Source organism: Dysidea avara, chromosome 1, assembly GCF_963678975.1.
Source record: "Dysidea avara chromosome 1, odDysAvar1.4, whole genome shotgun sequence".
Lineage (NCBI taxonomy): Eukaryota > Metazoa > Porifera > Demospongiae > Dictyoceratida > Dysideidae > Dysidea > Dysidea avara.
This window is the reverse complement of record NC_089272.1, coordinates 5,739,711-5,754,153: the sequence shown is the minus strand read 5'-3', so window position 1 is coordinate 5,754,153 and position 14,443 is coordinate 5,739,711. Positions and strand designations below refer to the sequence as shown.

The 14,443-nt window shown below is 36.6% G+C and overlaps 1 protein-coding gene and 1 long non-coding RNA gene across 3 annotated transcripts in view; one reads left to right on the top strand and one right to left on the bottom strand.

Moving 5' to 3' along the window:
* LOC136254613 (uncharacterized) overlaps positions 1-14,443 on the top strand; it is a 522,347-nt gene that overhangs the window by 176,185 nt on the left and 331,719 nt on the right. The gene's annotated exons all lie outside the window — the stretch shown is intronic.
* Positions 1-14,443, bottom strand: part of LOC136254295 (uncharacterized) — an 86,773-nt gene that overhangs the window by 4,211 nt on the left and 68,119 nt on the right. The window contains exons 4-5 of the mRNA XM_066046963.1: positions 4,446-4,840; positions 29-1,890 (exon numbers count right to left, since the gene is read on the bottom strand). Coding sequence (XP_065903035.1) covers positions 29-1,890; positions 4,446-4,840 — 2,257 coding nt within the window. The remainder of the gene's footprint in view (positions 1-28; positions 1,891-4,445; positions 4,841-14,443) is intronic.

The following is a 14,443-nucleotide window of genomic DNA, read 5'->3' as shown; positions in this document are numbered from 1 at the left end:
TGTAGACATTGTTTTATGAAAACCTTACCTGATAATCTGAAAGTTTCTTTGCACATTCCAAGTGATCATTTTAACAAGAATTTGGTTGAATGCACTCTCGGGGAAATACAAGTCTGGAAAATAGTACGTGTAAACTTGATCGTCTTTTTCTGGCTTATAAACAGAAAGCTTAGGATTATACAGCAACAGTGCAGGAACTATAAACACTCTTCCTTCTTGAGGTGGTTGAGCTGATTCTTCAGCAAAGCAAGTGTTAGTGGGAATCTGAGCTAAAAGATTAAATGATCGCATTAACGAAACAATTATTTCTTTGAGGTGTAGAACAGAAGCTTGCATTAGGATATGATCAAGAAATCTCTCCTCTAACATTGCAAACTTATCATACCTTTTCCAGGCATGATGAAGAGAACTGTGAACATCTTCTTGTTTGTGTGTTGTAACAATTTGAGCAAAGATAGAGGACAGCCATTGGGGAGAAATAAACACTTTTTCAGCAAGTAGCTCTATTTCAGGGAAATGTAATACTGTTCCTCTAGTGGTACAATACTGAAGAGCAGCAGCTACAGCTTCACTATTCTCATCACCAGGAATACTAGCTCTATTAACTAGTACGGTAAACGCCACCACACTTATTATAGTAGAGCCTTTTTCTACCTCAGCTCTGATAAACTGTTCAAGTCTGAGATAACTAATAGGTCGTTCTTCTGAATAAGCAGGAGTTGCAGCTTCAAGTACAATTTGTTGCAACTTTATTATATTGGCTTTGAATCTTTTTCTTTTTTTATTGCTGATAAAAACTATGACTTTCTCAGGATCAGTAGGTAAATGGTCCCTATAAGGCTTGTCAGCTAAACTGTCCATGACTGTTTTAGTGACATATTCCATTTGTGCTGCAGAGAGTTTCTCTGCATGTGTAGCACAAAGAATGGCAGTAGGTGATCGACGTGACATACAACCTCTAGGAACATCATCAGTGCCTGCATGTGCACTAACAGATTTCATCCAGAAGTGTATATTTTCTATTGTGGTCATCATTCCTGCAGCTTCTCTTTTATGTTTTACATGATCATAACGTTCCCGTGCAATAATTTTAGCAGTTAGTTCAACAGATGCATTAAACGTGATGGTGATAACATCACGCTTTTTAAGGAAAAACAGCTGGAAACTAAAAAATGTTAATTGTCCAGCAAAATCTGATATGGAAGCATGATTATCCAGTGTATCAACTTTTTCTCCAAACATTACTTTCTTAGCACTGGAGTATGTTTCCGTGACTTGTGCAGTGTTTGATGAATCTTCAGTATTTGAAGGTTCATCTCCATCACTGTCATCTGCAGCATCAACCTCAGAGTCTGAATCTGACTCAGAATTACTAAAACTAGCACTGTTTTTAGCAGGGACAGTTACCCTTTGCATACTTTGAACATATTTTTGAGAAATTAATTTAGATGACATTTCTTTAACATATTCTTTTTCTAGCACTTCCTGCACATCTGAAGCTGATGTCTCCCTCCATCCAATAGCATGGGATGACTGTAACTCAAATGAGGTCTCATCTTCAGTGTTTTCATTGCCTTTAAACCACTTTATAATGGCTTGGATACCAAGAATGGCTCCAATTGTTGATTGTTCATACTTATCAAATTTCTTCCCTAAAAGGGTTTTGATACTACTTGTTTTGCCACTCCCCTCAGGCCCAACAAATGTTATTTTAAAAGTGCGAGATGGAGCTAATCCTAAGGCTGATTGTTTGGCATATTCTTGTAACAATAAACTGTTAAGCTTAACTTCTAATTTGTCAATGGACACAAATATCCCTTTATTTTTAGGGCAAACGAATAGTTTTTTATCTTCTATTGTTCCATCAGTGTTGCCAAATTTATCATGATCCTGCAGTGACCAACAATATATAATAGATATATACTTTACACAGGGTGAGTAACACTTAAGAAGATATGTGCATGGCAACAGGTGCAATGACTAAAACAAATTAATTAAATAGGCAATTAATTAGGCCAGAGTCAAATATGCTCAAAATTTTGCCGAAAAGCTTTCAGGAATTTCTCCAAAATTTCACCTATTATGCTTTTCAGTGTGTCACTCTTCTAAGTTAGCAACACTTTCTAATTAAGTATCTTGGAATATTTTAATTAGTGAATGTTCTATTAGAGTGTTTCATTACAAAGTGACAGAGCATAATCTAAGAAGCTATGTACAATTCATTTGAGTGATGTGTTGTAGTTTGTATATAATTTCCAGAGACTGCTCTATTAGGAAGTATCGATGTATTTTCATGGAATGAAACTCTATCTATTGGAACCTCAGTTATCCGGACCCTACTTATCCGGATTCTCAGTTCACCAAACTAAGGAAATGATTGCTCTATTGAAGTAGTGACCATTCTATTAGGGTAGTTAATTATACTAAGAATTTTAAAATGTTCTTTCTGCTACTTTAAGGTTATTTATGCACAGTTTCAGAGATATGACTTTTCAGACTTATGGATCACCCCCAAGGGGTTCGGATAACTGAGGTTCCACTGTAATTTGAAATTATGCTGGCATAGTACCGTATAGCTGGTAATTTTCGAAAGGTTTTTATTTTTGGATATTTCGAAGAATCCCTTCTCTTCAAAAATACATTCCCACGTCCGGTTGGTCTTCAGAAATAAATTTCCACAATTAAAAGCAACGATCTAACTTTGGGCGATTCACTTGTGTGTTAGCTCAGTATTGCTGGTGATAGTGGATAAACCGTATCATTAACTGCACCAATAACCAGAAAACAGAATGGGAATTGATGCCATCTTCTCTAGAATCTATGGTAGATAGCTAGCTATGATCGAGTGCAATCAATTAAGCCAGTGAATTTACTTAGCCACTCAAGACTCCCTCAATCTTCTCTCCAGTGTATAGGGATGGGGATTATTCCATCAGTAAGTCAGTTTTTGGCAAACATTCACAAATCTCTATAATTTTCGACACAAATTTCCATTTATTTGAAATCCATCCGGTCTTCGAAATATGTACTCTTCGAAATTAAAACCCTTTGAAATTCGTTTCTTGTACAAAACTTTCTGTTTCGAAAATAACCAGCCATACGGTATTCTACCATGAAGCTACCTAACATCAAAGCTACCATAAAGTCACCTAACTTCAAAGGAAAATTTCAGGGTACATATCTTATAAACCATAGCTGGCCATGGTATACTAAATTTAATTTAAATCTTATGGTACATTTTAAATGCATTATGGCCTTCAGTATCACCAATTTCTTCACATTCAAGCTGAAATTGATTGTGGGAATTAATTATTGGTCACGTGATGCAAACTATACATCCAATTTTGCATCCTGGAATCGATTTGTCCCCCTATGAGTTGAAAAACATTGGTTAAAGGTTAGAACTACATGTAGTGTTATAGCATATTCACAAGTGATTCACCACATTTTCAAATATGGACCACACCCACTTTTCAATTAACATAAGATAAATACTCACAGTGAAGCTTACCCTTATACATGTTTTGTAATTGTTGTAAATAGTCTAAAACAATGCAGTGGCTTTAGGATTTGCTTAATTGAACTTTTTAGTCACAACATTACGTATAGTTGCTGCTGTCCCATAATCAAATTTCACAAGTTGGTGCATATAATAAATTCAGTAGTTGGTGTCATATTGGTTTAAGTGATTAATCGCCCACGGGCTCTTAGCCTGCAATTGGCATGGTACATATCAGTTGTATCATGGGCCTGAGTGATTTGCCTTACACCCCAACAAGGGCCATCAGGCCCATGAGTGTATATATCAGGCAAGTCTCTTGCACCCATGATACAACTATTATGTATGCTTGTTGTTATGCTGGCACATTTGATGCAGCTTTACAATTAACTTGTATAAAATATATGATATAAGCTACAATGACCGAGCAGCCACAAAGTCAAAACCATGTACAAGCTTATAGACATATTGAAAAGTAAAGGCATATAAATCATGAAAATATACTAAGAATAACAAAATTACTAAAATAAACTGAAATTAGATAACTATAACAACAATAAGGTGTACATAATACTTGTTTAATTTGGTTGTCATTGCAGCATGGTTGCAGCATACACAATTTCCGAAAGTTGGCTTATTTCATTACCTGAATGGTTCACATGCACTAAACAGATAATTATGTTTAAAAGTTTTGAACATGCAGTAGATTGAGTTTATTTATTTATTTATTATTGCTTTATGGCAAATATGCCAAGGGTTGCAAGTATATTTCAAACTTACAACAACTCGATATTACCTGTAAAACAAAAAATGGGTTTAAGCTGTAAATATTAAAAGTCACATATAAATGTAAAGTAATAATATGTATGTTTGATGATCTATAGATTATTGTTTAATATTATTTGATATCCTGTTTTAGTTCTAAAATATTAACATGTTTTCTTACCAAAATTTCAACTCCAAAGTAAATGCCACTAATTCTATAACTAAGAAATCCAATATATCTGATGACAGCAGTAGCCGGAATAACTTCATTCAGCAGCCTTACTTCCACCTCATCTCCAATGTTAAATGATGTAGTGGTAGCAAGTAACTCAGGTTTGTTGATGAATAAATTATATCTTGAATGTAAGTCAGTCACAGCTAAAAGAAACTGAGCATAAACATACTGTACACGTTTTACTTGGTCTCTATGACAACTGGCATATAGTCTTGGATTGGAATTGTGAACAAACCACTCTTCAGTTTCAGATACATGTAATAGTTCTCCTTTGCAAATTGAGTTTCTAAGACTAGCAAATGTCTTCTTTTGCAAGCAATCCTCCAATAGCATGTAGTACCCTAATACACATAATAACAGTTCCTATTATGTCAGTCAAATGTCCTGTTTATAATTTACAAGAGTAGTAACTATAAGCAGCTGTTAACTATACTAAGTATGTCAGTATAGACCATGTGCAATCTAAAGTATGACACTCTATAAAATCACACATATATACACAATAGGATGCCTGCTATTTTTGACAGCAAAAAAAATATGTGCTCTATGCTTTGAAATTTTTGCAATGCTAATGTGAAGCAATTGTACTGGAATATAGAGTGGTACTGTGATAAAGTTATTGGTTGAAAGTATACAGCATACTTGTGCTGCGATGAATTATTTAGAGATGGTTTTAATGTTCAGTGCTTTTGTCCTTGCTTTTCCCATACAATGTTGTGAAATCTGAAACTGTAGCAAGGTTTTGTGAGACCACACTTGAGATTGCACATGGTCTATATGCAAGTGTACAATAACTTATCTGTATCATGCAGTGTACAGTATCAACCAGTATAAAAAAGGAATTGGCACTAAACAAACTATATCCACCCTGTAGATAACTGTTCAATCAATTACATAGTGTAATTAAAATTCTTACTTAATTGTAGGAATCATGATGGTTTGCACATTTTCACAAAAGTATTTACCAGAAAGCAGCCTCACAATACCTTCATGACACCTTGGCAGTATTGGTTAGGTGAAATCAAGCCCACCATGGTCTTCAGAGTGGCCAAATATGCTTCTGATAATTTGCTAAAATTTTGAAAAGTTATTATTTATTAGGACAATACAACAAGAAGTGTTTCTGTAATCAATACAGTCACTATGAAAACTACAGATGATTACTGCTTAAACATGATGATCAGTTACACTGCTGTGAATCGACACCTTGCACTGTCAGTGAAAAAGAAATGAGATACAAACAAAAACAAAGGTAAGTGTATGAAGTGTGTATTGTTTGTATTGTGGTATACACCTGTCGGACTGAAGCAATGTTTAAAAATGAAAAATTGTGCATGTATGTAGACTTAGGCATTATCAAGTTACACCTGTCTGAATGCATCAGTTAGTCAGTTAGTATAAAATTCCATTATGATTGTTATTGATTGATTGTTAATTATATTCACAGTATTCGGATAAACCATTCTTCCAAGCTGACATGTTACATATACAACATACAAATCTACAAGCACTGTACACACACAACACAACATATGGTATACAAAAAAGAAAAAAATAAACTAACAAACAACACTACAACTAGCCAACAAAGCAAAAACATATATATATATATAAGGAGAAAATTTAACTAAAATCCTTTCAAGGCTAATTTCCTGGCGCACTTTAAAAGACATGCTGAATCATGCTTCCTGGGGTTGGAGGGATTTTTTTCCTTACTTTGGCCCCTTTTCTGTTATACCTTATCAGTCAGTAAGTCTAGGTCTAAGTCCTTGAATTAGGTTAGGTAATCCTGAGGCTGTAGCACATGTTGCTGTCAGACCTTCAGTGCTAGTCACTGTAAAGCGCTAATAATAAATAATAATAAATAATAATCCTGTATACTGAACACTAGACTACTTGGTTACTATATGCAGCTCTTAATAAACATCATAGACTAAAAATTTTGACTAGGTTGTTTTTGTAAATTAAATCACAATGTAATATAAGACCACAAAAGTACAAAATATCGTATAATGGGAATGATGCGTGGAGGAATTGATCATGAATTTCGTGATTCTCGATGCATTCGTGAATGTTTTCTTACATACCTTTTGATCATTATGTTAGTGATACAAAAACATCTTTTGACATGAGATTATTGTTGTTGTGATGTAAAACACGGTAGAGAGTGTGACAAGACGATGTCATTGCTCAAATACACTAAGTCCATCACTTAAAAATAGCATCCTTAAATGTTATACCAATGAACGCAATCTGTCACATTATCTTCCATCGACACTGGTAGCTTCTGCGGACATTTTCAAACCTTACGTGCCCCAGTGTTGGGCATCACACATTACTTTTAAACATGTTATGTAATATTATTACCTAATGAAGTACTAACATGTTACTTATATAGCGCATTACTGTAATATTGTTACCTAACAAAGTACCTTTATAGATTGTGCAATATGTACTAGTTACTTTTAAATTGAAGTAATCAACACACACAATAGTGTGTCATGTGCACGCGACAGACAAAGTGTGTATTATACAGGAACCAAGAAAATGCCGTTTTAATGCATCGGCAGCTTGATAATGGCAGGACAGAAATTAACTATTTTTGCTATGGGAACTCCCTTGGAGTGGAGCACCTCCCATTTCAAATTTGCGCTGAATCTGCCAAGCCATCACTGAGATATGCGCCTTCAAAGTTTGTCTTAGTTTCTTCATATTTTTCTTTCTTATTTTTGTACCACTTAAAAAAATTGCTATAACTGCACATGCTTTAGCTGATTTTTGAGGGCAGTTAGAATGTACTGTAGCATGTTTTCAGTCTAAATTTTGTACACTGTGGATAAGGAACAAGTGAGTTATATGCGATTTTTGAAAAATTTGATAGCAATTTTTTTTCATGGCCACAGGGTAAACCGTTAGAAGGAATGACCTGAAAATTGGTCTGTACATGGAATAGCCATTGTAGTGCAAACCTTTTGTGATTTGAAATAAACTGCACTAACAATCATGGAGTTGTAACAAAAACGCCAACCATATGTAAAATGCGCTTGATCGAGTTTTGTTAATAAAAAAAGTAATACTTGCCACACTTACCAGGCAAACTAGTTAACGAAATCAGCTGAAATCAAGTAGAGAGGTAGATAAATCATTTTAGAGTGATCCTTCAGTGGTTTACAAGAAATCAGATTAAAATTCACTGAGCTACACTATGAAAGTGAACTAGGTGTAACAAGTGTAAAATTGAGATACTCTAATAGTGCAGTCACTCTAATAGTACATTCAGCTGCACAATAAGTCACTCTATTTGAACGTTCAGCTACAATCAAGTCAGAGTTCAGCTAACAACATAGGGAGTTCAACTACAATCAAGTCAGAGTTCAGCTAACAATATAGGGAGTTCAACTACAATCAAGTCACCCTTCAACTAGTATAAAATCAAATAGCCCTGTAGAGAGTTCAGTTACAAGCAAGTCATCCTGAAGACAGTTCAATAGCAAACAAATCACTCTGCAAAGAGTTCAGCTACATTTCAAGTCATCCTGTAAAGAGCTCAGTAGAGATCAGCTAGAACCAATTCACCCTGTAGAGATCAGCGAGAAACATATCACCCTGTAGAGAGGTCAGCTAGAAACCGATCACCCTGTAGAGATTTCAGCTGGAAACAAGCCACCCATAGAGAGATCAGTTAACAAGTCACTCTATTATAGAATTCATCTACATTTCGTAGAGTGTTTCAGCTAGAAATAAGCAACTCTGTGGAAAATTCAGCTACAAATAAACTCTTTCAGTAGAAAGATCAGCTAAAAGCAAGTTATTCTGCAGAGTTCAAATCTATTTGAAGTCACCCTGTAAAGAGATCAAGTAACTTGTAAAGAGACAAGCTACATTTCAAATCATCCTGTACAGATCAGCTCGAAACAATCACCCTGTAGAAAGATCTGGCAAAAACAAGTCACCCTGTAGAGAAATCAGCTAGAAACAATTCACCCTGTAGAGATCAGCTAGAAACAAATTACCCTGTAGAGAGATCAGCCAGAAACAAGTCACCCTGTAGAGAGTTCAGCTGGAAAACGTCACCTGTAGAGAGATCAGTTAAAAGCAAACTACTTAGAGAGAATTCAGCTACAACCCTATAGAGAGTTCAGCTACAAACTCTTTCAGTAGAGAGATCAGCTAGAAGAAAGTTATCCTGCAAAGGGTTCAGCTACTTTTGAAGTCACCCTGTGGAGAGAATTGCTAGAAACAAGTGTAGCCTTGTTAAGAGATAAGTTACATTTCAATCATCCTGTAGAGAGATCAACTTGAAACAAATCACCCTGTAGAGAGATCTGGTAGAAACAAGTCACCCTGTAGACAGTTAAGCCAGTAAGAAGTCACCATGTAGAGATATATATCAGATATATTGAAGTCCGCACCGTGTAGCACTACCAGAGAACAGTGCCATGAAACCTATGGATTATCCGTGAACAGTAAAATAATCTCCATAAGTGCCATGAAAGTCATTTCATTGATATTTCATTGTAATATTCATGCCATGAAATACTCATGAAAAGTGGATATCTCATGGTAATTTTATAGCACTGACAAATTATTTCATAGCACAAGAAAATTTCACGGTTGTAGTGGCCATGAATTGTCAAATTTTCATAGGCAGTGTCAATGAATTGTCAAATTTTCATAGGCAGTGTCCTTGAAAACTACATGAAATTTCATGGTTTACCATCACATTTTCATAGGCTCTTCTCTGGGAGTTCAGCTAGAAATAAGTCGAATCAGCTAGAAACAAATCACGCTGTAGAAGAATCAGCTAGAAAAAATCACTCAATAGAGAGATCAGCTGGAAAAAAGGCACCCTGTAGAGAGATCAGTGTGATCAAGTCACCCTGTAAGAGCCCAACTACTTTTCAAGACACTCCATGGAGAATCCAGCTATGAACAAATCTCTCAGTAGAAAGATAAGCTAGAAATGAATCACCCTGCACAGTATTCAGTTAGAAACAATTCCCCCTGTAGAGAGATCAGTAAGGCAAGTTACCCTGTTGCCTGCAAAGAGTTCAACTATTTGTCAAGCCACCGTGTAGACAGCTCAGTAGAAACAAGCAGCCCTGTTGCCTGCAAAGAGTTCAACTATTTTTCAAGCCACCCTGTAGAGAGCTCGGTAGAAACAAGCAGCCCTGTAGAGAGATTAGCTAGAAACATATCAACCTTTAGAGAGATTATCCAGAAACGAATCACCCTGTAGAGAGATTAGCCAAAAACAAATCACCCTGTAAAGAAACCAGCTGGATCAAGTCACCCAGTAGAGTGTTCAACTACATTTCAAGTCACCCTGTAGGGAGTGTAGCTAGAAACAAGTCACCCTGTAGAGAGATCAGCTAGAAACAATTCACCCTTTAGAGATTGACTAGAAAAAAATCGCCCTGTGGAGAGTTCAGCTAGAAACAAGTCACCCTTTAGAGAGATCAGCTGGAAACAGGAGAGAATTCAGCTACATTCCGTAGAGTGTTTTAACTAGAAATAAGCCACCATGTGGTGAGTTCAGCTAGAAACAAGTCACCCTTTAGAGAGATCAGCTGGAAACAGGAGAAAATTCAGCTACATTCCGTAGAGTGATTTAACTAGAAATAAGCCACCATGTGGTGAGTTCAATTACAAACCATTCACCATGTAGTCAAAGAGTACAGTGAAATTATGAGGATCCCTGTAGAAATACATACACATATCCCTTCAGCAGCAAACAGCTTAACCTGTGTGACTTATTTTTATGATCAATTAACACAGTTAAAAGTTATTGCTTAATTAATAATTATAATTATATAACCCTTTGGCCCCTAAGTTAACAAAAAAAAGTGTTTCGTTAAATGCAAAAGCCAATATATTGGTTTTTGTTACACGCATGCGTTCAAACACACATACGCCGTCAACTAAACCTCCTATGAATATACGGTTTGGATCACGCTACTCTGTGGTTAATGGGAAATACCCTAAGCTTTATCCGAACATTGTAGCACAATCGAGCGTGATAAAAAGCCACGATGCCTTTGAAATAAATTTCGGCCGTTTTTAAGACGATAGTTGTGACTACACTACCTGTCATAAAGGAGAGACGACATAAAGAAGATTAGTAAAAGTTATATGTAGTTGTAGACCTGTCCTTCATGAGTAGTTTAACACACACCACGAAGCAATAGGTGGTTCCTACCTGGAGTAACAGGAGCCCAAAGTTATATGTCAAAATGCATATTTTTTGTAAAAAAACTTTCATGTTTAAGAACCAAAGCCAAAATATTGGCTTTAGGGGCCAAAAGGGTTAAATACATGTAGCTAAACAAATTATTAAAATTTTCTCCTTCATAATAATCTTCTTTCTAGATCTGTGGTAAAAAAAAGACAAGTTAAAAGAAATACCTAAATAAGGTGGCCATAGGCTGGCTTTAGGTATGAAATTACAAAAAGAAGTCAAGTCTAATCAAAAACAGCCAGGATGTATAAAAAGGGTGCAACCTCCAAAAAAGCAAGGGTGAAAAAAAGATGTGAAATCAAAGGTGGTGGCCAAGAAATGGCTGTGATGGTAGGTTAACATATAGCAAAAAAAATTTAATAACGAGAATTCAGGTGAATATGGTGCCGAATCCTAGTGAAACTTGAAGGAGGCAACACAAATTCACCTGAATTTTCATTATTAAAATTTTGCCATTAACCTACCATCACAGCCATTTCTTCGTTGATTTCACATCTTTTTTAAACTGGCTTTTTTGGAGGCTGCACCCTTTTTATACAGCTTGGCTGTTTTTTTACTAGATCAAGACACACGGTAGTGTGTCGTGCGGCCCAAGAAGCCGGCGCGTAACACCCGTGAGTATATTGACAGGAAGAAAGAAAATGCAATTTTCGCACCTCTGTAGCTCTGTGCTACCTTGATGAAACAAGACGATTTTTGCTGTGGACACTCCCTCCACCTTCTGCACTCCACATTCCAACTTAGAGCGAAATCGCTTAAAGCGTTCCCGAGATATACGACTTCAACAATTGGCTTAGTTTCTTGGGTTTTTTTTTTCTTATTATTTTTCTTCCTCTTTTTGCACACTTACACAAACTGATATAAAACGCGAATGCTATATCCGATTGCCTTGAAATTTGGCACACAGAACGGGGGTATAAAGGCGCATCTCTGTACCAACTTTGGCTAGGATATGATAATCAAGAAAAGAGGCATGATCGATTATTCACGAAAAGTAACACCAATATGTTGTCACGCCTACAGGGTAAACCGCGTATGGGAAGAAGCTAAAAATCAGTGGGTAAATAGGTTAACTATTGAACCTCAAACCTTTTGTGGTTTGAAAGAAATCAAACTAAAAACCAGGAAGATACAACGAAAAAACCAACAGTGTGTAACAATTATGCAATCGAGATTAGCTAATAAAAAATGACTACTTGCCACGCCTACCAGATAAACCGCTAGGGCGAATGCTTTGAAAATCGCTGTATAGAAGGAGTAATCATGTTAGAAAGGCTCTTCAATGGTGTAGAGGAATCAGACTTAAAGCCAAGGAGTTATAACACGAAATCCAACTTGGTGCAGCAAGTGCGAGATCGAGATACTCTAATAGAGCAGTCATCCTAATAGAGCAGTCACCCTGAAGAGAATTCAAGAGATCAGCTAGAAACAAGTCACCCTGTAGAGAGATCAGCTAGAAACAATTCACCCTGTAGAGAGATCAGCTAGAAAAATTTACCTTATAGGGAGTTCATGCAACTATGGAAAGGGATAGTTCAGCTAGAAGAAATCACTTTGTAGAGTTCAGCTACAAAGAAACTACTATGTAGAGAGTTCAACTACAAACAAATCGCCCTGTAGAGAGATCAATAGAAGAGGTTACCTCGTAGAGAGTTCAGCTATAAAGAAACCATCATGTAGAGAGTTTAGCTGCCAACAAATCACCTGTAGAGAGTTCAGCTACAAACAAATCTCCCTGTAGAGAGATCAGCCAGAAAAAGTTTCCTTGTAGAGAGTTCAGCTACAACAAATCACCCTGTAGAGAGATCAGCTAGAAGAAGTGACCTTGCAGAGAGTTCAGTTTCAAAGAAACCATCATGTAGAAAGTTCAGCTACAAACTAGTGATCTTGTAGATACATCAGCTAAAAGAAGTTACCTTATAGAGAGTTCAGCTACAGAGAAACTATCATGTAGAGAGTTCAGCTACAAGCAAATCTCCCTGTAGAGAGATCAGCTGGACGAAGTTTCCTTGTAGAGAGTTCAATTACAAACAAATCACCCGGTAGAAAGATCAGCTAGAAGAAATTACTTTGTAGAGAGTTCAGCTACAAAGAAACCATCATGTAGAGAGTTCAGCTGCAAACAAATCACCTGTAGAGAGTTCAGCTACAAACAAATCTCCCTGTAGAAAGATCAGCTAGAAGAAGTCACCTTGTAGAGAGTTCAGTTACAAAGAAACCATCATGTAGAGAGTTCAGCTGCAAACAAATCACCTGTAGAGAGTTCAGCTACAAACAAATCTCCCTGTAGAGAGATCAGTTAGAAGAAGTTTCCTTGTAGAGAGTTCAGCTACAAAAAAATCACCCTGTATAAAGATCAGCTAGAAGGAGTCACCTTGTAGAAAGTTCAGTTACAAAGAAACCATCATGTAGAGAGTTCAGCTGCAAACAAATGACCTGTAGAGAGTTCAGCTACAAACAAATCTCCCTGTAGAGAGATCAGTTAGAAGAAGTTTCCTTGTAGAGAGTTCAGCTACAAAAAAATCACCCTGTATAAAGATCAGCTAGAAGAAGTCACCTTGTAGAGAGTTCAGTTACAAAGAAACCATCATGTAGAGAGTTCAGCTGCAAACAAATGACCTGTAGAGAGTTCAGCTACAAACAAATCTCCCTGTAGAGAGATCAGTTAGAAGAAGTTTCCTTGTAGAGCGTTCAGCTACAAAAAAATCACTCTGTAGAAAGATCAGCTAGAAGGAGTCACCTTGTAGAGAGTTCAGTTACAAAGAAACCATCATGTAGAGAGTTCAGCTGCAAACAAATCTACCTGTAGAAAGATCAGCTAGAAGAAGTCACCTTGTAGAGAGTTCAGTTACAAAGAAACCATCATGTAGAGAGTTCAGCTGCAAACAAATGACCTGTAGAGAGTTCAGCTACAAACAAATCTCCCTGTAGAGAGATCAGTTAGAAGAAGTTTCCTTGTAAAGAGTTCAGCTACAAAAAAATCACCCTGTATAAAGATCAGCTAGAAGGAGTCACCTTGTAGAGAGTTCAGTTACAAAGAAACCACCATATAGAAAGTTCAGCTACTAACTAGTGACCTTGTAGAGACATCAGTTACCTTGTAGAGAGTTCTGCTACAAAGAAACCATCATGTAGAGAGTTCAGCTGCAAACAAATCACCTGTAGAGAGTTCAGCTACAAACAAATCTCCCTGTAGAAAGATCAGCTAGAAGAAGTCACCTTGTAGAGAGTTCAGTTACAAAGAAACCATCATGTAGAGAGTTCAGCTGCAAACAAATCACCTGTAGAGAGTTCAGCTACAAACAAATCTCCCTGTAGAGAGATCAGTTAGAAGAAGTTTCCTTGTAGAGCGTTCAGCTACAAAAAAATCACTCTGTAGAAAGATCAGCTAGAAGGAGTCACCTTGTAGAGAGTTCAGTTACAAAGAAACCATCATGTAGAGAGTTCAGCTGCAAACAAATCTACCTGTAGAAAGATCAGCTAGAAGAAGTCACCTTGTAGAGAGTTCAGTTACAAAGAAACCATCATGTAGAGAGTTCAGCTGCAAACAAATCTCACTGTAGAAAGATCAGCTAGAAGAAGTCACCTTGTAGAGAGTTCAGCTACAAAGAACCATCATTTAGAGAGTTCAGCTGCAAACAAATCACCTGTAGAAGGTTCAGCTACAAACAAATCTCCCTGTAGAAAGATCAGCTAGAAGAAGTTA